Source organism: Telopea speciosissima, chromosome 7 (genome assembly GCF_018873765.1).
Source record: "Telopea speciosissima isolate NSW1024214 ecotype Mountain lineage chromosome 7, Tspe_v1, whole genome shotgun sequence".
Lineage (NCBI taxonomy): Eukaryota > Viridiplantae > Streptophyta > Magnoliopsida > Proteales > Proteaceae > Telopea > Telopea speciosissima.
The window spans coordinates 51427407-51452772 of NC_057922.1; the positions used below are offsets into that span (position 1 = coordinate 51427407).

At 42.0% G+C, this 25366-nt stretch overlaps 1 protein-coding gene across 2 annotated transcripts in view; it reads right to left on the minus strand.

Moving 5' to 3' along the window:
• Positions 1-24736: 24736 nt before the first annotated feature.
• The window catches only part of LOC122667351 (putative elongation factor TypA-like SVR3, chloroplastic), a 42740-nt gene continuing 42110 nt past the window's right edge, over positions 24737-25366 (minus strand). For both annotated transcript variants that reach the window (XM_043863612.1, XM_043863611.1), the window contains one exon: positions 24737-25276. In XM_043863612.1, coding sequence (XP_043719547.1) covers positions 25143-25276 — 134 coding nt within the window. In that variant the 3' untranslated portion in view covers positions 24737-25142. The remainder of the gene's footprint in view (positions 25277-25366) is intronic.

Consider the following 25366-nt stretch of genomic DNA (forward strand, 5'->3'; position numbering starts at 1 on the left):
CCATAAATTTATCAACTCAGATGAATTAGGCCTTGGTATTGTGGATTCGACTCCCACCAGGTGCAAATATTTGAGTTTATTAAATTTTTTTTCCGGTAAAATAGTCTTCTATTTAAGATGATAAATATTGAATAAATTAATATGAAAGCATCTATAGCTCAATTGAACAAGTTTATCAATTAAGCCTTTGTACTGTGGCTTCGCGTCGCACCAGGTGCATTATTATTCTCTAACTTTTTTAAAAAATAAAAATCATCTATTTAGTAGTTTTTGCATAAAATAAATAACAAACCCCAAAAATTAAAATATGATTTACTTTTTCTAAAATCCAAGTCAGAATTATAAATATATATTTTTTTTGTTTTCTGTTTAAAAAAAAAAAGGGAATTATTTTATTCAATTTTAATCCTATTGGTGGAGCAGGTGTGTAAACGAATCAAACCAAATCGTATTAGTCAGATCTAGACAAGGTCTAGGGTTAGGCCTTTGGTTTTGTGCATGTTGAACCGGTAAAATTATATCGAATCAACCCGATCCGGTACGATTTGTATTGGCCAACCTAGGTGTGTTGATTGGTCAGTACGGGTAGAGCCGGTTTAGGTGTGGGAATGGTGAATCCGAAACCAACACAGTAACGAAAGTTTGGTTTTGGCTCGTTTCTATTTGGGTTCGGGTTGTATTGCTTTCTCGTATAGATTTGTAATTGGGGTCGGTTTTGGCCCGTTTGGGATCGGTTTACCTCGGGGTGTCAACCAAACCGGGTAAACCGGTCCGAACCGTTGCCTTATTGGATAGGTTTCGAATTGGGGTATTACAATCTCGAAACCGAACTGATCCATACCGGAAGCCGAAAAAACCCAAAACCAGCTAAAAAACCCGGACCGAAACCAAAACCTCACTGATCTACCCTGTTAAGGAACCAATAAAAACCCAAAACCCATTGAAAAATCTAATTGTTTTTTATAGTTTTTGTATAAATACGTATGTTAAACCGAAGTCGTCCCCGATAACAAACCGTTACAAGAACCCGAAATCGAAATTTCCATATTGGTTTAGGACTCACCATTCCCATGCCGAAACCGACTCAACCGGCCCGAACCGCTCGATTGATACCCCTAGATTTAACATACATAATTATAAAAAAACTAAGGACAAATTTATTTTGATTTTTATAATGGGTTTCGGGTTGTTATCAGTTTGGTATCAGGGTAGATCAGTTTGGCTTCGGTCTGGGTTTTGAGCCGGTTTCAATCGGTTTCCGGTGTGGTTCGGTTCAGTTTCGGGGTCATAATACCGCAATCCAAAACAAGCCTAATAAGACATTGATGTGGCTCGGTCTGGACAATTTCAATTTGGGCCGGTTTACACGGTTTGGTCTCAATTTCTAACACCCCTAAGCCGACCTAGTGTAAACGGGGCAAACCAAAGCTTATTTGTCCGTGCCGGTTCGTTTGGGAGTTGTGGTTTTGTGTTTAGCCCAAAACGGTAAAACCAAATCAAATCAGACCGAACCGGTACAAAAATGTATCTGCCACATCGGTATAAACAAGTCGAACAAAAGCTTAATAGTTCGGACCGGTTTGGTTCACGGGTTTGGTGCTTTGGTGTCGTTGTTAATTTTGACCCCAACAGGCGCTTATATACTGTAATTTTTAGTCAGCTAAGCGTTATATTTTGGCGTATTTTAATTTTTTCGCAAAACTAAATATAAGGAAGCGCCTGTGGCTCTAAATTTATTAACTGAGATGATTTAGGCCTTGGTATTGTGGGTTCGACGGCCAGGTGCAAAGATTAGTGTTTACTTTTTTTTTTTCCACGTAAAATAGTCTTCTATTTAAAAGAATAAATAACGAATAACTTAATATGAAAGCTCCTGTCGCTCAATTGATCAAGATTATCAATTGGGCCTTGGTATTGTGGGAGCAACTCCCACTAGGTGCATTATTTTACTCTATCTTTTTTTTTTTTAAATAAAAGTCATCTATTTAGCAGTTTTTGCATGAAATAAGCAAAGAAATAAATAACAAACCCCAAAAATTAAAATATGGTTTACATTTTCTAAAATGCAAGTCAGAATTATAAATAATTTTTTTTTCTGTTTTCTGTTTTAAAAAAAAAAAGGGAATTATTTTATTCAATTTTAATCCTATTGGCTGGAGCAAGTGAGTAATCGAATCAAACCAAATTGTATTAGTCAGATCTAGACAGGGTGTAGGGTTAGGCCTTTGGTTTTGTGCTTGTTGAACCGGTAAAACTATATCGAATCAACCCGACCCGGTACGATTTGTATTGGCCAACCTAGGTGTGTTGATTGGTCGGTACGGGTCGAGCCGGTTTAGGTGTGGGAATGGTGAATCCGAAACCAACATAGTAAGGAAAGTTCGGTTTCGGCTCGTTTCTATTTGGGTTCGTGTTGTATCGCTTTCTGGTAAAGATTTGTAATCGGGTCGGTTTTGGCCCGTTTGGGATCAGTTTACCTCGGGGTGTCAACCGAACCGGGTAAACCGGTCCGAACCGTTGCCTTATTGGCTAGGTTTTGAATTGGGGTATTACAACCTCGAAACTGAACTGATCCATACCAGAAGCTGAAAAAACCCAGACCGAAACCGAAACCTAACCGATCTACCCTGTTAAGAAACCGATAAAAACACGAAACCCATTGAAAAATTTAATTGTTTTTTACAGTTTTTGTATAAATACGAATGTTAAACCAAAGTCGTCCCCGATAACAAACCGTTACAAGAACCCGAAATCGAAATTTCCATATTGGTTTAGGACTCACCATTCCCATAGCGAAACCGACTCAACCGGCCCGAACCGCTCGATTGATACCCCTAGATTTAACATACATAATTATAAAAAAACTAAGGATAATTAAAAAAAAAACTAAGGACAAATTTATTTTGATTTTTATAATGGGTTTCGGGGTAGATCGGTTTGGCTTCGGTCCGGGTTTTTAGCCTGTTGCAGTCGGTTTCCGGTGTGGTTCGGTTCAGTTTTGGGGTCATAATACCGCAATCCGAAACAAGTCTAATAAGACATTGATGTGGCTCGGTCCGGGCAATTTCGATTCGGGCCAGTTTACACGGTTTGGTCTCAATTTCTGACACTCCTAAGCCGACCCAGTGTAAACGGGGCAAACCAAAGCTTATTTGTCCGTGCCGGTTTGTTTGGGAGTTGAGCTTTTGTGTTTAGCCCAAAACGGTAAAACTGAATCAAATCAGACCGAACCGGTAAGAAAATGTATTGGCCACATCGGTATAAACAAGTCGAACAAAAGATTAATAGTTTGGACCGGTTTGGTTCACGGGTATGGTGCTTTGGTGTCGTGGTTAATTTTGACCCCAACAGGCGCTTATATACTGTAATTTTTAGTCAGCTAAGCGTTATATTTAAGTGTATTTTATTTTTTTCGCAAAACTAAATGTATGGAAGTGCCTGTAGCTCTAAATTTATCACCTTAGATGATTTAGGCCTTGGTATTGTGGGTTTGACTCCCACCAGGTGCAAATATTAGTGTTTACTTTTTTTTTTTTCACGTAAAATAGTCTTCTATTTAAGACGATATATAACGAATAACTTATTATGAAAGCTCCTGTAGCTCAATTGATCAAGATTATCGATTAGGCCTTGGTATTGTGGGTTCAACTCCCACCCTTAGTTAGTAAATCTAGCGTATAATATCGTATTATACGCGTACCAATTTTGAACGCATAATACTCCCGTCCCGCACTTTCCCGTATTTTTATAAAAAACGTGTTTTTTAATCGATCGCATATTATACTCGTATAATTCGGGTATTATACGTTTTATACTTTTTAAATTTTACTCTAATGTTTAAAAAAAAAAAAAAAAAAAAAAAAAACCCCCAAAGATTAGAATTTTTCACGATTTCACTTTCTCTTCTTTTGTGATTTGCGTTTTCACTCCAAAGTCCAACCCTAGAAGGCAACAGCAGCGGCAGCCCCTCCATCTCCGTTCAACACCTGCTATCGTCAAAGCTTCGACGGCAACAACATCGCGGCGACGGCGGCGGCGGCAGCAGCGACGGCAAGGCGGCGACAACAGCGACGGCAGCAACGGCAGCTGGCGGACGTTTCTCCTTGTTTATTTCTTCTTCCACTTGTTGTTCTTGGAAGAACTTCTTCCACTGTGGTTAGTATCCCTTTCTCTATTTCGTATTGTTTGCTAATCAAACGAAAAATCACAAGTTCCAACTGCATCTCCATGGAAAATAGAAACGGGAAACCTTTTTTATTTTCAGTTTCTCACCACAATCCACGTTCACCTATCCTCTGTTTCACTCTTATCTACAAGGATTAATTAATTTGGTAAACAGCAAGTTTCCCTATTTTTTTCCCTATTCTCATTTGTAGTTAATCACATAATTTTTCCTTTTTTTTTTTTAGCTTCAGTTGTTGTGTTCTCGTTTTAAGATGCCTTGCAGGTCTCCTTATTTCTGTTTTATTCTTATTCTCATTGTCTGAAATTGGAATTTTGTGGAAATCTAACCTCAACTTCACTTTTGGTTGAAAATTCTCACATTTTCCACTATGGTTCAACCAAAAAAAAAAAAAAACCTTCTCCACTATGGGGTGTGGGTCTCTCTCGTTTAGAGACTACTTTATTGATATTTTGATATTTTAAGTGCTAATCTTAGAGATGTAATATAAGATATTATATTATTGTGTTTATTTTAGTTTATAAAATCATGATATTATTTTGTTTATTAGGTGGTGAATGCATGTTATATAATGAATATATGCCCGTTTTTTTTAAAAGTATTATTGCCGTCTATGCCGTATTATACACGTATTAAGCGCGTATCGTATTATTACCGTATGCGTTTTATGAAGCGAATTTTAAAAAGTATTATTACCGTCTAGTCCGTTTAATTGCCGTACGTATCCGTTCCCGTTCAATTGCCGTTCCCGAACTTACTAACTAAGCTCCCACCAGAGTGCATTATTTTACTCTATCTTTTTGTTAAAAAAAAAAATCATCTATTTAGTTGTTTTTGTATGAAATAAGCAAAGAAATAAATAACAAATCCCAAAAATTAAAATATGGTTTACTTTTTCTAAAATCCAAGTCAAAAATATAAGTATTTTCTTTTGTTTTCTGTTTTAAAAAAACAAAAGAGAATTATTTTATTCAATTTTAATCTTATTGGCTGGAGCAGGTGTGTAATCGAATCAAACCAAATCGTATTAGTCAGATCTAGACAGGGTCTAGGATTAGGCCTTTGGTTTTGTGCTTGTTGAACCTGTAAAACTATATCGAATCAACCCGATCCGGTACAATTTGTATTGGTCAACCTAGATGTGCTGATTGGTCGGTACGGGTCGAGCCGGTTTAGGTGTGGGAATGGTGAATCCGAAACCAACACAGCAAGGAAAGTTCGGTTTTGGCTCGTTTCTATTGGGTTCGGGTTGTATCTCTTTCTCGTATAGATTTGTAATCGGGGTCGGTTTTGGCCCGATTGGGATCGGTTCACCTCGGGGTGTCAACCGAACCGGGTACCCCGGTCCAAACCGTTGCCTTATTGGCTAGGTTTCGAATTGGGGTATTACAACCTTGAAACCGAACTGATCCATACCGGAAGCCGAAAAAACCCAAAACCGGCTAAAAAACCCAGACCGAAACAGAAACCTAACCGATCTACCCTGTTAAGGAACCGATAAAAACATGAAACCCATTGAAAAATCTAATTTTTTTTTATAGTTTTTGTATAAATACGTATGTTAAATCGAAGTCGTCCCCGATAACAAACCGTTACAAGAACCCGAAATTGAAATTTCCTTATTGGTTTAGGACTCACCATTCCCATGCCGAAACCGACTCAACCGGCCCGAACCGCTCGATTGATACCCCTAGATTTAACATACATAATTATAAAAAAAAACTAAGGACAAATTTATTTTGATTTTTATAATGGGTTTCGGGTTGTTATCAGTTTGGTATCGGGATAGATCGATTTGGCTTCGGTCCGGGTTTTGAGCCGGTTTCAGTCGGTTTCCGGTGTGGTTCGGCTCAATTTCGGGGTCATAATACCGCAATCCGAAACAAGCCTAATAAGACATTGACGTGGCTCGGTCCAGGCAATTTCGATTTGTGCCGGTTTACACGGTTTGGTCTCAATTTCTGATACCCCTAAGCCGACCCAGTGTAAACAGGGCAAACCAAAGCTTATTTGTCCGTGCAGGTTCGTTCGGGAGTTGAGGTTTTGTGTTTAGCCCAAAACGGTAAAACCGAATCAAATCAGACCGAACCGGTACGAAAATGTATTGGCCACATCGGTATAAACAAGTCGAACAAAAGCTTAATAGTTTGGACCGGTTTGGTTCACGGGTTGGGTGCTTTGGTGTCGTGGTTAATTTTGACCCCAACAGGCGCTTATATACTGTAATTTTTAATCACCTAAGCGTTATATTTAGGCGTATTTTATTTTTTTTCACAAAACTAAATATATGGAAGCGCCTGTAGCTCTAAATTTATCAATTGAGATGATTTAGGCCTTGTTATTGTGGGTTCGACTCCCACCAGGTGCAAATATTAGTGTTTACTTTTTTTTTTTTTCACGTAAAATAGTCTTCTATTTAAGAGGATAAATAACGAATAACTTAATATGAAAGCTCCGGTAGCTCAATTGATCAAGATTATAAATTAGGCCTTGGTATTGTGGGTTTGATTCCCACCAGGTGCATTATTTTACTCTATCTTTTTTTTTTAAAATAAAAATCATCTATTTAGTAGTTTTTGCATGAAATAAGCAAAGAAATAAATAACAAACCCCAAAAATTAAAATATGGTTTAATTTTTCTAAAATCCAAGTCAGAAATATAAATATCTTCTTTTGTTTTCTGTTTTTAAAAAAAAAAGAGAATTATTTTATTCAATTTAAATCCTAATGGCTGGAGCCGGTGTGTAATCGAATCAAACCAAATCGTATTAGTTAGATCTGGACAGGGTCTAGGGTTAGGTCTTTGGTTTTTTGCTTGTTGAACCGGTAAAACTATATCGAATCAACCCGATCCGGTACGATGTGTATTGGCCAACCTAGGTGTGTTGATTGGTCGGTACGGGTCGAGCCGGTTTAGGTGTGGGAATTGTGAATCCGAAACCAACATAGTAAGGAAAGTTCGGTTTCAGCTCGTTTCTATTTGGGTTCGAGTTGTATCGCTTTCTGGTATCAAATTGTAATCGGGGTCGATTTTGGCCCGTTTGGGATCGGTAATCCTCGGCGTGTCAACCGAACCGGGTAAACCGGTCTGAAACGTTGCCTTACTGGCTAGGTTTCAAATTGGGGTATTACAACCTCGAAACCGAACTGATCCATACCGGAAGCCGAAAAAACCCAAAACCGACTAAAAAACCAGGACCGAATCCGAGACCTAACAGATCTACCCTGTTAAGGAACCGATAAAAACCTGAAACCCATTGAAAATTCAAACTGTTTGTTATAGTTTTTGAATAAATAGGTATGTTAAACCGAAGTCGACCCTGATAACAAACCGCTACAAGAACCCAAAATCGAAATTTCCTTATTGTTTTAGGACTCACCATTCCCTTGCCAAAACCGACTCAACCGGCCCGAACCGCGCGATTGATACCCCTAGATTTAACATTCATAATTATAAAAAACTGAGGACAAATTTGTTTTGATTTTTAGAAATGGGTGTCGGGTTGTTATTAGTTTGGTATCAGGGTAGATCGGTTTGGCTTCGGTCCAGGTTTTGAGCCGGTTTCAGTCGGTTTTCAGTGTGGTTCGGTTCAGTTTCGGGGTCATAATACCGCAATCCAAAACATGTCAAAGAAGACATCGATGTGGCTCGGTCCGGGCAATTTCGATTGGGGCTGGTTTACACGGTTTGGTCCTAATTTCTGACACCCCTAAGCCGGCCCAGTGTAAACGGGGAAAACCAAAGCTTATTAGTCCGTGCCGGTTCGTTCGGGAGTTGAGGTTTTGTGTTTAGCCCAAAACGGTAAAACCGAATCAAATCAGATCGAACCAGTACGAAAATGTATTGGCCACATCGGTATAAACAAGTCGAACAAAAGATTAATAGTTCGGACCGATTTAGTTCACGGGTTTGGTGCTTTGGTGTCGTGGTTAATTTTGACCCCAACAGGCGCTTATATACTGTAATTTTTAGTCAACTAAGCGTTATATTTAGGTGTATTTTTTTTTTTTTCACAAAACTAAATCTATGGAAGCCCCTGCTGCTCCAAATTTATCAATTTAGATGATTTAGGCCTTGGTATTGTCGGTTCGACTCCCACCAGGTGCAAATATTAGTGTTTACTTTTTTTTTTTCACGTAAAAAAGTCTTCTATTTAAGAAGATAAATAACGAACAACTTAATATGAAAGCTCCTGTAGCTCAATTGATCAAGATTATCAGTTAGGCCTTGGTATTGTGGGTTCGATTCCCACCAGGTGCATTATTTTACTCTATCTTTTAAAAAAAAAAATACAAATCCTCTATTTAGTAGTTTTTGCATGAAATAAGCAAAAAAATAAATAACTAACCCCAAAAAATAAAATATGGTTTACTTTTTCTAAAATCCAAGTCAGAATTATAAATATATATATTTTTTTGTTTTCTCTTTTTAAAAAAAAAAGGGAATTATTTTATTCAATTTTAATCCTATTGGCTGGAGCAGGTGTGTAATCGAATCAAACCAAATCGTATTAGTCAGATCTAGATAGGGTCTAGGGTTAGGCCTTTGGTTTTGTGCTTGTTGAACCGGTAAAACTATATCGAATCAATCCGATCTGGTACGATTTGTATTGGCCAACCTAGGTGTGTTGATTGGTCGGTACGGGTCGAGCCGGTTTAGGTGTGGGAATGGTGAATCCGAAACCATCACAGTAAGGAAAGTTTGATTTTGGCTCGTTTCTATTTGGGTTCGGGTTGCATCGCTTTCTCGTATAGATTTGTAATCGGGGTCGGTTTTGGCCTGTTTGGGATCGGTTTACCTTGGGGTGTCAACCGAGCCGGGTAAACCGGTCCGAACCGTTGCCTTATTGGCTAGGTTTCGAATCGGGGTATTACAACCTCGAAACCGAACTGATCCATACCGGAAGCCGAAAAAACCCAAAACCGGCTAAAAAACCCAGACCGAAACCGAAACCAAACCGATCTACCCTTTTAAGGAACCGATAAAAACCCAAAACCCATTGAAAAATCTAATTGTTTTTTATAGTTTTTGTATAAATACGTATGTTAAACCGAAGTCGTCCCCGATAACAAACTGTTACAAGAACCCGAAATTGAAATTTCCTTATTGGTTTAGGACTCACCATTCCCCTGCCGAAACCGACTCAACCGGCCCGAACCGCTCGATTGATACCCCTAGATTTAACATGCACAATTATAAAAAAACTAAGGACAAATTTATTTTGATTTTTATACTGGCTTTCGGGTTGTTATCAGTTTTGTATTGGGGTAGATCGGTTTTGCTTCGGTCTAGGTTTTGAGCCTGTTACAGTCGGTTTCCCGTGTGGTTCGGTTCAGTTTCGGGGTCATAATACTGCTATCCGAAACAAGCCTAATAAGACATTGATGTGGCTCGGTCCGGGCAATTTCCATTTGGGCCGGTTTACACGATTTGGTCTCAATTTCTGACACCCCTAAGCCGACCCAGTGTAAACGGGGCAAACCAAAGCTTATTTGTCCGTGCCGGTTCGTTCGCGAGTTGAGGTTTTGTGTTTAAACCAAAACAGTAAAACCGAATCAAATCACACCGAACCGGTACGAAAATGTATTGGCCACATTGGTATAAACAAGTCGAACAAAATATTAATAGTTCGGACTGGTTTGGTTCACGGGTTTGGTGCTTTGGTGTCGTGGTTAATTTTGACCCCAACAGGCGCTTATATACTGTAATTTTTAGTCAGCTAAGTGTTATATTTAGGCGTATTTTATTTTTTACGCAAAACTAAATATATCGTAGCGCCTTCAACCCTAAATTTATGAAGTCAGATGATTTAGGCCTTGGTATTGTGGGTTCGACTCCCAGCAGGTGCAAATATTAGTGTTTACATTTTTTTTTTTCACGTAAAATAGTCTTTTATTTAAGAAGATAAATAACGATTAACTTAATACGAAGGCTCCTGTAGCTCAAATGATCAAGATCATCAATTAGGCCTTTGTATTGTGGTTTCGACTCCCACCTGGTGCATTATTTTATTCTATCTTTTTTTTTAAAAATAAAAATCAGCTATTTAGTAGTTTTTGCAAGAAATAAGCAAAGAAATAAATAACAAACCCCAAAAATTAAAATATGGTTTACTTTTTCTAAAATCCATGTAAGAATTATAAATATATATATTTTTTTTGTTTTCTGTTTGAAAAAAAAAAAGGGAATTATTTTATTCAATTTTAATCCTATTGGCTGGAGCAGGTGTGTAATCGAATCAAACCAAATGGTATTAGTCAGATCTAGACAGGGTCTAGGGTTAGGCCTTTGGTTTTGTGCTTCTAGAACCGGTAAAACTATATCGAATCAACCCGATCCGGTACGATGTGTATTGGCAAACCAGGTGTGTTGATTGGTCGGTACGGGTCGAGCCAGTTTAGGTGTGGGAATGGTGAATCCGAAACCAACACAGTAAGGAAAGTTCGGTTTCGGTTCGTTTCTATTTGGGTTCGGGTTGTATCGCGTTCTCGTATCGATTTGTAATCGGGGTCGGTTTTGGCCCGTTTGGGATCGGTTTACTTTGGGGTGTCAACCGAACCGGGTAAACCGGTCTGAACCGTTGCCTTATTGGCTAGGTTTCGAATTGGGGTATTACAACCTCGAAACCGAACTGATCCATACCGGAAACCGTAAAACCCAAAACCGCCTAAAAAACCAGGACCGAAACTGAAACCTAACCGATCTACCCCGTTAAGGAACCGATAAAAACTCGAAACCCATTAAAAAATCTAATTGTGTTTTATAGTTTTTGTATAAATACGTATGTTAAACCGAAGTCGTCCTCGATAACAAACCGTTACATGAACCCGAAATCGAAATTTCCTTATTGGTTTAGGACTCACCATTCCCATGCCGAAACCTACTCAACCGGCCCGAACCGCTCGATTGATACCCCTAGATTTAACATACATAATTATAAAAAAACTAAGGACAAATTTATTTTGATTTTAATAATGGGTTTCGGCTTGTTATCAGTTTGGTATCGGGGGTAGATCGGTTTGGCTTCAGTCCGGGTTTTGAGCGGTTTAAGTGCGGTTCGGTTCAATTTCGGGGTTATAATACCGCAATCTGAAACAAGTCTAATAAGACATCGATGTGGCACGGTCCGGGCAATTTTGATTCGGGCCGGTTTATATGGTTTGGTCTCAATTTCTGAGACCCCTAAGCCGACCCAGGGTAAACGGGGCAAACGAAAGCTTATTTGTCCGTGCCGATTTGTTCGGGAGCTGAGGTTTTGGGTTTAGCCCAAAACGGTAAAACCGAATCATATCAGACCGAACCGGTACGAAAATGTATTGGCCATATCGGTATTAATAAGTCGAACAAAAGATTATTAGTTCGGACCGGTTTGGTTCACGGGTTTGGTGCTTTGGTGTCATGGTTAATTTTGACCCCAACAGGCGCTCATATACTGTAATATTTAATCAGCTAAGCGTTATACTTAGGTTTATTTTATTTTTTTCGCAAAACTAAAGAAATGGAAGCGCCTATAGCTCTAAGTTTATCAACTGAGATGAATTAGGCCTTGGTATTGTGGGTTCGAATCCCACCAGGTCCAAATATTTGTGTTTATTTTTTTTTTTCCCCCAGTAAAATAGTCTTCTATTTAAGATGATAAATAACGAATAAATTAATATGAAGGCTCCTGTAGCTCAATTGATCAAGAATATCAATTAGGCCTTGGTAATGTGGGTTCGTGTCCCACCAGGTGCATTATTAATCTCTAAATTTTTTCTTTTTGTTCAAAATAGAAATCATCTATTTAGCAGTTTTTGCATGAAATAAATAACAAACCCCAAAAATTAAAATATGGTTTACTTTTTCTAAAATCCAAGTTAGAAATATATATATATATTTTTGTCTGTTTTAAAAAGCAAAGGGAATTTATTTATTTAGTTTTAATCCTATTGGCAGGAGGAGCAGGTGTGTAATCGAGTCAAACCAAATCGTATTAATCAGATCCAGATAGGGTCTAGGGTTAGGCCTTTTTGTTTTGTGCTTCTTGAACCGGTAAAATTATATCGAATCAACCTGATCCGGTACGATGTATTCTGGCCAACCCTGGTGTGTAGATTGGTCGGTACGGGTCGAGCCGGTTTAGGTGTGGGAATGGTGAATCCGAGACCAACACAGTAAGGAAAGTTCGGTTTCGGTTCGTTTCTATTTGGGTTCGGGTTGTATCGCTTTCTCGTATCAATTTGTAATCGGGGTCGGTTTTGGCCCGTTTGGGATCGGTTTACTTCGGGGTGTCAACCGAACCGGGTAAACCGGTCCGAACCGTTGCCTTATTGGCTAGGTTTCGAATTGGGGTATTACAGCCTCGAAACCGAACTGATCCATACCGGAAACCGAAAAACCCAAAACCGGCTAAAACACCAGGACCGAAACTGAAACCTAACCGATCTACCCCGTTAAGGAACCGATAAAAACCCGAAACCCATTAAAAAATTTAATTGTTTTTTATAGTTTTTGTATAAATACGTATGTTAAACCGAAGTCGTCCCCGATAACAAACCGTTACAAGAACCCGAAATCGAAATTTCCTTATTGGTTTAGGACTCACCATTCCCATGCCGAAACTTACTCAACCGGCCCGAACCGCTCGATTGATAAGCCTAGATTTAACATACATAATTATAAAAAAACTAAGGACAAATTTATTTTGATTTTTATAATGGGTTTCGGGTTGTTATCAGTTTGGTATCGGGGTAGATCGGTTTGACTTTGGTCCGGGTTTTGAGCTGGTTTCAATCGGTTTCTGGGGCGGTTCAATTCAATTTCGGGGTCATAATACCGCAATCCGAAACACGTCTAATAAGACATCGATGTGGCACGGTCTGGGCAATTTCGATTCGGGCCGGTTTACACGGTTTGGTCTCAATTTCTGAGACCCCTAAGCCGACCCAGTGTAAACGGGGCAAACCAAAGCTTATTTGTCCGTGCCGATTCGTTCGGGAGTTGAGGTTTTGTGTTTAGCCCAAAACGGTAATGCCGAATCATATCAGACCGAACCGGTACGAAAATGTATTGGCCATATCGGTATAAATAAGTCGAACAAAAGATTATTAGTTCGGACCGGTTTGGTTCACTAGTTTGGTGCTTTGGTGTCGTGGTTAATTTTGACCCCAACAGGCGCTCATATACTGTAATTTTTAATCTGCTAAGCGTTATACTTAGGTTTATTTTATTTTTTTTGCAAAACTAAAGAAATTGAAGCGCTTGTAGCTCTAAACTTATCAACTGAGATGAATTAGGCCTTGGTATTATGGGTTCGACTCCCACCAGGTGCAAATATTTGTGTTTATTTATTTTTTTTTCCCAGTAAAATAGTCTTCTATTTAAGATGATAAATAACGAATAAATTAATAGTAAAGCTCCTGTAGCTCAATTGATCAAGATTATCAATTAGGCCTTGGTACTGTGGGTTCGAATCCCACCAAGTGCATTATTATTCTCTAAATTTTTTTTTTTGTTTAAAATAAAAATCATCTATTTAGAATTTTTTCCATGAAATAAATAACAAACCCCAAAAATTAAAATATGGTTTACTTTTTCTAAAATCCAAGTTAGAACTATAAATTTTTTTTTTTTTCTATCTAAAAAAACAAAGGGAATTTATTTATTCAATTTTAATCCTATTGGCAGGAGCAGGTGTGTAATCGAGTCAAACCAAATCGTATTAGTCAGATCCAGATAGGGTCTAGGGTTAGGCCTTTGGTTTTGTGCTTCTTGAATCGGTAAAACTATATCGAATCAACATGATCTGGTACGATGTGTATTGGCCAACCCTGGTATGTTGATTGGTCGGTATAGGTCGAGCCGGTTTAGGTGTGGGAATGGTGAATCCGAAACCAACACAGTAAGGAAAGTTTGGTTTCAGTTTGTTTCTATTTGGGTTCGGGTTGCATCGCTTTCTCGTATCGATTTGTAATCGGGGTCAGTTTTGGCCCGTTTGGGATCGGTTTACCTCGGGGTGTGAACCGAACCGGGTAAACCGGTCCGAACTGTTGCCTTATTGGCTAGGTTTCGAATTGGGGTATTACAACCTCGAAACCGAACTGATCCATACCGGAAACCGTAAAACCCAAAACCGGCTAAAAAACCAGGACCGAAACTGAAACCTAACCGATCTACCCCGTTAAGGAACCGATAAAAACCCGAAACCCATTAAAAAATCTAATTGTTTTTTATAGTTTTTGTTTAAATACGTATGTTAAACCGAAGTCGTCCTCGATAACAAACAGTTACAAGAACCCGAAATCGAAATTTCCTTATTGGTTTAGGACTCACCATTCCCATGCCCAAACCTACTCAACCGACCTGAACCGCTCGATTGATACCCCTAGATTTAACATACATAATTATAAAAAAACTAAGGACAAATTTATTTTGATTTTTATAATGGCTTTCGGGTTGTTATCAGTTTGGTATCGGGGTAGATCGGTTTGGCTTTGGTTCGGGTTTTGACCCGGTTTCAGTCGGTTTCTGGTGCGGTTCGGTTTAGTTTCAGGGTCATAATACCGCAATCCAAAACAAGTCTAATAAGACATCGATGTGGCACGGTCCGGGCAATTTTGATTCGGGCCGGTTTACACGGTTTGGTCTCAATTTCTGAGACCCCTAAGCCGACCCAGTGTAAACGGGGCAAACCAAAGCTTATTTGTCCGTGCCGGTTCGTTTGGGAGTTGAGGTTTTGAGTTTAGCCCAAAATGGTAAAACCGAATCATATCAGACCGAACCGGTACGAAAAGCTATTGGCCATATCGGTATAAAGAAGTCGAACAAAAGATTATTAGTTCGTACCGATTTGGTTCATGGGTTTGGTGCTTTGGGGTTGTGGTTAATTTTGACCCCAACAGGCGCCCATATACTGTAATTTTTAATCAGCTAAGCGTTATACTTCAGTTTTTTTTATTTTTTTCGCAAAACTAAAGTAATGGAAGTGCCTATAGCTCTAAATTTATCAACTGAGGTGAAATAGGCCTTGGTATTGTGGATTCGACTCCCACCAGGTGCAAATAATTGTGTTTATTTTTTTTTTTCCCAGTAAAATAGTCTTCTATTTAAGATGATAAATAACGAATAAATTAATATGAAAACTCCTGTAGCTCAATTGATCAAGATTATCAATTAGGCCTTGGTACTGTGGGTGCGAGTCCCACCAGGTGCATTATTATTCTCTTTATTTTTTGTTTTTTGTTTAAAATAAAAATCATCTATTTAGTAGTTTTTGCATGAAATAAATAAGAAACCCCAAAAATTAAAATATGGTTTACTTTTTCTAAAATTCAAGTTAGGAATATAAATTTTTTTTTTTTCTGTTTAAAAAAACAAAGGGAATTTATTTATTCAATTTTCAATCTATTGGCAGGAGCAGGTGTGTAATCGAGTCAAACCAAATCGTATTAGTCAGATCTAGACAGGGTCTAGGGTTTGGCCTTTGGTTTCGTGCTTCTTGAACCGGTAAAACTATATCGAATCAACCCGATCCGGTACGATGTGTATTGGCCAACCCTGATGTGTTGATTGGTCGGTACGGGTCGAGCCGGTTTAGGTGTGGGAATGGTGAATCCGAAACCAACACAGTAAGGTAAGTTCAGTTTCGGTTCGTTTCTATTTGGGTTCGGGTTGTATTGCTTTCTTGTATCGATTTGTAATCAGGGTAGGTTTTGGCCCATTTGGGATCGGTTTACCTCGGGGTGTCAACCGAACCGGGTAAACCGGTCCGAACCATTGCCTTATTGGCTAGGTTTCGAATTGGGGTATTACAGCCTCGAAACCGAACTGATCCGTACAGGAAACCAAAAGACCCAAAACCGGCTAAAAAACCCGGACCGAAACTGAAACCTAACCGATCTACCCCGTTAAGGAACCGATAAAAACCCAAAACGTATTAAAAAATCTAATTGTTTTTTATAGTTTTTGTATAAATACGTATGTTAAACCAAAGTCATCCCCGATAATAAACCGTTACAAGAACCCGAAATCGAAATTACCTTATTGGTTTAGGACTCACCATTCCCATTCCGAAACCTACTCAACCGGCCCGAACCGCTCCAGTGATACTCCTAGATTTAACATATATAATTATAAAAAAACTATGGACAAATTTATTTTGATTTTTATAATGGCTTTTGGGTTGTTATCAGTTTGGTATCGGGGTAGATCGGTTTGGCTTTGGTCCGGGTTTTGAGCCGGTTTCAGTTGGTTTCTGGTGCGGTTCAGTTCAATTTCGGGGTCATAATACCGCAATCCGAAACACGTCTAATAAGACATCGATGTGGCACGGTCCGGGCAATTTTGATTCGGGCCGGTTTACACGGTTTGGTCTCAATTTCTAAGACCCCATAGCCGACCCAGTGTAAACGGGGCAAACCAAAGCTTATTTGTCCGTGCCGATTCGTTCGGGAGTTGAGGTTTTGTGTTTGGCCTAAAACAGTAATGCCGAATCATATCAGACCGAACCGGTATGAAAATGTATTGGCCAAATTGGTATAAATAAGTCGAACAAAAGATTATTAGTTCGGACCGGTTTGGTTCACTGGTTTGGTGCTTTGGTGTCGTGGTTAATTTTGACCCCAATAGGCACTCATATACTGTAATTTTTAATCAGCTAAGCGTTATACTTCGATTTATTTTAATCAGATGGGAAGAGTTGAATTTAGGGCTTACTTGAGTACAACTCTGAATTCAGTTTGTAGACAGCTTAATGGTATGCAGCAAGATGACCAAATTCAGTCCCAAGTTCCAATTTCAGGTAGAGAGAACCAGCCCCAAGTCTACAGCCTTCTTTTCCCTTCTTCATGTTCTCCTTTCTCCTTCCTTCTACTTTCTACTATTTTCTTCTCTAAGGCTGAATCGATTGGTATGCTTTAGAATAGTGACTAGTGAATTGTAGTCTGATTATATAGTTAATTAGGCATGTTTGCCTTAATAGGAAAAATCTGTTTTTATAAATTACTTCCTAAAACTAATTCTAATTAGAATTTTGTACCTAATTATCTTCTTTTAATTATAAAATGATGTCATATGACATCAGGGGCAATCCAAACACGGGTAACTACTGGAAACTGAATTCCCCACTGGAGATGCGGGGGTTCCACAGAGGTAAATTACTAATCTGCCCCTATAACTCTAATTGATCAATACAATACAATATACAATATAAGTAAATGGTACTTACAATAGGTTTAAGAGATAGAAAGGTTCTGCATGTTGTCCAGCCAGCAGATCCGACACAGATAGCTTTGGTGCAGGGTACTATTATCTCACCTCCTTACTGTTGCATAAAGAAAAAGAAGCTATTATTAACGGAGAATCATCAAACTGAGACCACTAAAAAAACTATGTAGACATTTATTATTTTTCCCTTAACCCTCATATTTTTTTTCATAATTAAAAATAATTTTCAGAATTTTATTTAAATTAAAATATTATCCTAATACAAGAAAACCAAATATAGTACGACATTTGAACCCTCATATGTGCTTCATTTTTTGTACCATAAATTTCTTTTATTTTTCTAAACAAATCACAATATTTTCCTATTTTTTGAAAATTTTAAATATTTTCATAATTTTTGGAAATAAAAAATGATTATTTACGTGTTGAGAATAATTTTTGACACTATGAGGCTGTAGATCGGTCAATGCCTTATGTGCTGAAAATAAATTCTGGCACAGTGAGGCTGTAGATCTGCCAATGCCTTACGTGCTGAAAATAAATTCTGACACAGTGAGGCTGTAGATCGGCCAACGGTGATTACATATGTAGTTGTGCCCCATCTAGTTTATATTAGCCTTAATTTTTTCACATTTTTGTTGTAGGAAAGCCAATTTTTTACCGAAAAAAAATAAATATATAAACAAAAAAATTTCAACACCGTGAGGTTGTAGATCACCTCCGTTGTCGACATATAAAAATCTACCCCTCCATGCAACAAGTATGTGTCGGTTTTTTTTTCAAAAAATAGTTGTTGGGAATAATAACTTTACGAAATAGTTGAATGTAGCCAAATCTTCCACAATAAGCAGCAATTGATCTCTTCGTAGTGATGTGGCAATCCCAAGAGTGTATCCCATTAGTATTGAGTGATGATGTGGCAAAAAAAATCAAGATCCAAGTTTTTCCCCCTTCTCTAGGTCCAAAACCACGAAACTGGCAAGATATGTTCGAAATTTTGAACTAATGGTTGAGACCCTGCCTATTTATAAAGGGGAAAGTATCATTTTTGCGAGACGGTACAAAGAGTTGAGATCTCGCTGAAATTTCGGTAAACTCGACCGAAACTGTGTACAAATGAGATCTCGTCTCGACCAGGTCGAGATTTCTGAGGTTGAGATCTTGACGAGTTTTAGAAATCTTTTTTTTTTTTGGTTTTTTTATTATTATTATAATGGGCCTCTTTTATAAGTCAATAAAGTGGGGGTATTGATGAGGCATAAAACGCCCCACCTGTCAGAGGCTGCCACAGGGCCGACCCGACCTCAGCTCGAGAACCGAGTTGGGCCGAACAGGAAACCGGGCCGACCCCATCTCCACTAGAAGTCACTTGCCAGAACCAGACTTGCGCAAACTAGTCGGCTGCTGAGGCCGAGCTTACTGCCGAGACAGACCTTTCGGGCCGACCTCCTAGGCCTAGGTGACGGCCAAGGCTGACCTCCCAGGCTGAGGTGACGGCCAAGGCCGACCCATCAGGCCGCCCTCCTAAGCCGACCTACGAGGTCGAGCCCTCCTCCTCTGAAGCCACCATAACACCCCACCGGGGATCTCCAGGCCACGTCAGCACACCCCAAGAATCGCGTGATAAGGATCAAGCCACGATCCCAATGCAACACGGAATCGCATTCTACATGGACTCTTACCTTAAAAAGAGTCCGACCCCGAAATAGCTCCCCACTCCACTCTACGCAAGAGAACCTTCCGAAAGAAGGACTCCTACCATACTAGGACTCTCCCAACCACCTCATCTCCTCCTCACTCTATAAATACCCAGGTATGGAGCACCATTCATCATCTTGCTTTTTTACTACGCAGTTACGCTATTGCATTGGAGACCTGACTTGAGCATCGGAGAGTCCTAGGCCGGAGCCACACCGGCTCTCTTATGCTCATCGCTTGGTTTTTGCAGGCTCATCCGTGGGCGAACCAGGCATCGAAGGTTTTCACCCTCAACAGATTTGGCGCCGTCTGTGGGAATGACATCAGCAAGCATCGTCGTTTCTACCAACTTCAAGAGCAACAATAATGGTGCACACGAGATCAGGGCAGCATGGCTCGACTTCCCGCACGGACGAGCCGCAACCCGTTGGACAGACGAGGCAATCACCGCCCCCCGAAGCCTCTCGGCAGGGGATAAACAGAAGACCCCCTCGGGCAGGGGGTGCCATGACCCATCACGGCACCATTCCCCCACCAAAGGGTGGGAATGGGGAGGTGTGCTAACCACGCATGCGGCTGGCCGGGTACAAGCCGAACTAAGCTTGGATGGGATGGGCCTACCGGCGCCGCCACCCTTGCCGGGAGTCGGACCCCGAAGCCCCGGCAAATAATCGGCAGGTTATGGACTTGCAATTGCAGATGCTCCACACCAACGAGATGTTGCGCACCTTCATGAACCAGATGGCCCGAGGTGGGCTAATGGGCCAACCACTGGTCGCGCCCCCTCCAGCTCCGGTCCGCGCAGAGAGAAACTTACAGCAAAATGGTGGCCGACGTAGGGCCGAGCCTAGCCGAGCCGCGTCCTCACACCCGTCTCGTCAGAAGACTCCACCCCCACGCCCTAGTAGAGGCGCTCGGCGGGATGAGCAAGAGCATCACCAAAGCCCGCGAACAGGGCAGGAAATCGAACCAGCCGGCTCAGTAGCGAGGAGGTCGATATTTTTCGGACGGCTCGAAGAGGACGAACAGCCGAGGAGAGTCTGAGAACAAAGGAAAGAGCCGACTGAAAGGTACGCGGCATGACAAGGAGAAGGATCTCGTCATACCCCCCGGCGTCAAAGCTCGCCTCCCCGAGAAGAACAACAGGGGAGCCCCAGTGGGTCCAACTTCCAGGAAGAAAGAAAAACAAGAAAGGATGGTGTGGACCGAGCTGACCATAATGGCCAACCTCAACGGGATGACCGACCCTACCAACCCCGGGCCAAGGAGCCGATTGGCCGAGCACCTAAAATCGAGCTGGAGAGGTGGCTACGAGACTTGGCGGAGCAAGTGGAGGGGTTGAAGAAACAAGCGACCCCGGACGCCTACTCATTGGTCGGGCGGCACCCATATCCTCCTGAGATCATGACCGAGCCGCTACCAAATGGGTTCAAACCTCCCCCGTTCGACCGATATGACGGGACGACCGACCCGACAGATCACATCAACTACTTCAATGCGATGATGACCATGTACGGAGGAACCGAGATCGTTTCTTGCCGAGCCTTCCCTGCATCCCTCAAGGGCGCGGCGACCTTATGGTTCTCCTGGTTGCCACCGAACTCTATAACAAGCTTCGCTCAACTCTGTCGAGCATTCGTCACATGCTTTCAGAGTAGTATGAAACACAAGAAGACAACAGTCAACCTCCTCAGCGTGAAGCAAAGGCCCGACGAGTTGATCCGAGCATTCGTCTCCTGCTTCAACAAGGAATCCTTAGACATCAAGGATTTGGATGAGGCCACGGCCCATACTGCAATGAGCAACGGGCTTACCGACATGGACCTCATCAAGGACTTGGCCAGGAAGTCGACCAGAAACCTGGCCGAGCTCTTAGAGAGATGCAATGAATTTACAAATATGGCCGAGGTCCTCCAAGCCCGGAAGGGAAACGAAGGTCGACCCGACAAGAAAAGGCCGACAATAGACAACCATAGGGAAGACAAACGGCCCAGGACGGATCTCCGAGCTGACAGGTCGGATCGAGCTCGAAGCCCTGACTACACTCCATTGAATACCTCGCACAAGGAAATCTTGATGCAAATACAGGACGGGGGGTACATCCACCGACCCCGACCGATGCAAGTCGGGTCATCTCAGAATCCCAACAAATATTGTCAGTTCCACAAGGACACCGGTCACGACACCGAGGATTGCTATCAGCTAAAAAGAGAAATCGAAGAGCTAATAAAAGCAGGCCATTTGAAGCGATATGTCAAAGGAGGTCGAGAAGATCGTGGGGGTCGGCGGCCTGAAGAGCGGGATCAAAGAAGAGCCGAGCCGAGGCCCAAAAATAGGTGAGTCGCACGTGAGGAAGATAAAGTCTGAGCTGAGAAGAAAGAGGACGGGTCAGGGCCGAGCAGTGACAAGGGAGCCCCCATATACACTGTCCTCGGAGGGCCCGGACAAGAGACTACTCGAAAGGCTAAGGCAAACGCACGGTTCATTGGAGTTGCCGAGATGCCCACCAAGAAACTCAAGCCGACGGCGACGATTTCCTTCACCGAGGCCGACCTCGAAGGTATAAGTCTACCTCATGATGATGCTTTAGTGGTGCAAGTAGAAATTAAGAAGAGACCCGTCCACCGTGTATTGGTTGATACCGGCGCATCCGTGGACCTTATGTCATTAAAAGTGTACCGATAATTTGGCTTCGGCGACGAAGCACTCAAGTCGGAAGGCACCTCACTTCACGGGTTCTCGGGAGCTGCCGTGACCATCAAGGGCTCAATCGACCTGCTGGTCACGATTGGGCAAGCTCCATGCCAGGCGACGGTCCAAGTCAAATTCATGGTAGTACGGTCAGTAGTGGCTTTCAACGCCATACTCGGCCGCCCTTCATTGACCGCTATCCAAGCCATCATCTCCCCGACACACTTGAAGATGAAGTTCCCCATCGAGAATGGTGTCGGTGAGGTCCGAGGCGACCAGAAGAAGGCCCGGGAGTGCTACGCTACTTTTGTCAAGCAAAACAAGGGTAATGTCTGAGGAATGGCAATGTGCGTCGAACGCCTCCCCGAGGATCAACGGGATGAGCTTATCGAAAGGAGAGGATGGCCCGTGGAAGACATAACCCCATTTCATCTCAGCGAAGATGACCCAGCAAAGGTGGTCCAGCTTGGATCATTACTAAATGAAAATCAAAGGAATCAGCTCGGAGTTTTCTTAAAGGCGAACGCCGATGTCTTTGCCTGGTCAGCTACCGACATGACGGGCATACCCAGGCATATAGTTGAACACCGACTCCACGTAGATCCAGGTCGAAAACCAATCCGGCAGAAGAGAAGGAACTACGCACTTGATCGACAAACCGCGATCAAAGAAGAGGTGGAAAAGCTTCATCGATCAAGGTTCATCCGAGAAGAAAAATTCCCGACCTGGTTGGCTAACGTCGTCATGGTCCCTAAACTGAACGGGAAGTGGAGAATGTGTGTCGACTACACCGATCTCAACGAGGCTTGTCCAAAAGATGAGTACCCGCTACCTCGAATTGACCTCTTGATTGACGCCACGGCAGGTCACGAGATGCTGAGTTTCATGGACGCGTATTCCGGCTACAACCAAATCATGATGCTTGAGGAGGACGAGTCATACACGGCATTCCGAACTGACCAAGAAAATTTTTGCTACAAGGTCATGCCGTTCCCGGATTGAAAAACGCCGGAGTAACATACCAGCGCCTCGTGAACTATATATTCATTGGCGGTCGGAAGAAACATGGAAGTCTACGTGGGCGACATGTTGGTGAAAAGTTTGAAGGCCGAACACCACTTGGCCGACTGGAAGAAGCCTTTGGCATATTGAGGAAGAACCAAATGAAGCTGAACCCCACCAAGTGTGCATTCGGGCGTGACTCGGGAAAAGTTCCTCGGCTTCATGGTCTCTCGTCGAGGCATCAAGCCAATCCGGCAAAAATTAGGGCCATCAAGAGATGAGCCCCCAAGGACGATCCGAGAAATCACAGAGGCTAAATGGACGAGTGGCGGTGTTGGCACGATTCATGCTCGAGATCGGGCGATAAGTGCCTATCGTTCTTTAAGGCCCTCAAGAATATCAAACCCAAAAGACTTTATCCGGTCGGACGAATGCCGGAAGCTTTTGAAGAAGCTGAAGAAATATTTGGAGAACCCACCTCTTCTCGGCCGACCAAAACCAAAAGAGGAGCTTCAAGTCTACTTAGCCGCTACCCCTGTTGAGGTCGGCGCGGTGTTGATTAGGGAAGAAAGTCGAACTCAAAGGCCCATATACTACATCAGCCACGTTCTTGTCGATGCCGAGACAAGGTACTCCGGGTTCGAGAAAGTAGCATTCGCTCTTATTACGACGCAAGGAAACTAAGGCCGTACTTCCAAGCTCATCCGATCAAATCTTGATCGACCACCACTCAAGAAGATATTGCACAAACCCGACGTCTCGGGGACGGCTGATCACCAGGCGGTGGAGCCGAGTGAATACGATATAAGCTATCGTCGAGGATCGGATGATAAAGGACAAGCCCTTGCCGATTTCATCGCCGAATGCACGAGCCCGACCTTGAGGCGGAGAAAGAAAAGACGAGTAGAAGAGGTCGGGGCACGGTCGACCCGACTTGGACCATGAATGTCAAGCGGCTCAAGCAACTCCGGAGGAAGCGGGGGGCTGGCCTAATCTTGATCAGCCCCAAGGGTTTTGATCCAATATGCCCGAGGTTCAAGTTTCCCACGTCGAACAACGTGGCCGAATATGAAGCCCTCCTAGTTGGACTTTGAGTCGGCAAAGCAATGGGCATAAAGCGGTTGAAGGTGCGAGGAGACTCCCAACTCGTGGTCAACCAGGTCAATGGAGACTATGAGGCGAAAGACAAAAGGATGATAGCTATCTAAGCCAAGCCCGAGATTTGATCTCCAAACTCGAGCACTTTGAGATGACTCAAATACCAAGAAAAGAGAATGTCGCGTCGACTCCTTGTCCAGGTTGGCCGAGGCCGATCTCCAATATCTCGAGGTGATCAAGTATACATATAAATCTTGGAGAAGCCCTCCTTACAAGAAGAAAGCGTAAAGCACATTGAAGAGGACGGGCTGATCTGGTTGGACCCCATTGTCAACTACTTAGAGAATAACCTGCTCCCGGAGAACCGAGACGAAGCAAGAAAGGTCAAGATCCGAGCGGCCAAGTACACCATGATCAACCCAGTGCTCTACAAAAGAGAGATCTCGGCCCCTCTTCTCCGATGCCTTGGACCGGAAAGGAGCCGAGTATGCCTTGGCCGAGGTGCATGAGGGAATATGCGAGGAGTCACATGGGTGGCCTGAGCTCTGCATATAAGATACTGCTAAAGGATTCTATTGACCAAGAATGCAAGAAGAGGTCATGAGGTATGTGAAGACGTGCGAGAAGTGTCAACTGTTCGCACCAATCCTAAGCCGACCAGCAACAAAGTTGACCTTAATGCGAGCCCAATCCCATTCGCTATGTGGGGAATGGACATTCTGGAGACTTCACCCCGCAGACGGAAACAAAGCACGTGGTAGTGGTGGGCGACCATTACTTCACCAAATGGGTCGAGAGGCTGAGCCCCTTGCAATCCAACTAGGATCTAGTCCATCCATAAAAAGTAGTAAACACAAAAATAATAACAAAAACCTTTTTGACAATTCCTATGATTTTGGTAGCAATCACCGCCAGTCTAATGAATAGTGTAAGAGCTGCATTGTGAGGATCAGGAATTAGTTCACAAACATGAGAGACATTTGAGAGCCTGAGTTATACAACACTGAGGTTCTGAACCATTATATACAACATCAGGAAGAGAACCTTACTCATCGTCACCTGTAAATCCCTCACCGATTCAAGTTTACAACTAGTTACGTACAAAATCTATGTCCAGTGCTACTTTGTAATCTTTGCGAGGAGAAATCCCACATAAGGAGTTGCACCAACTGGAATAGTATACATTTGATTGCCCCAATTAAATTGGTTTTCTGTATCGCAGGAAGCTGAGATCGCATGTTCACAAATCACAAGGTTCTCTTACAATCAATACTTTTTCTTTGCAAGCTTTGGGTTTTTGCACATTCTGATACTTGGTGGAGTCACCTCAACCATCTCATCTTCCTGAATGTACTCTATGCAGTCATCCAGACTATAAGCCAAGGGAGTATCAAGAATTACTGCACAAACAGATAAGAAGTTCCTTGAGCGTTCAATTTAAGTAAGAGAACAAAGCCCAGCTGCTACAGACTAGTAAACAAATTAAAAGA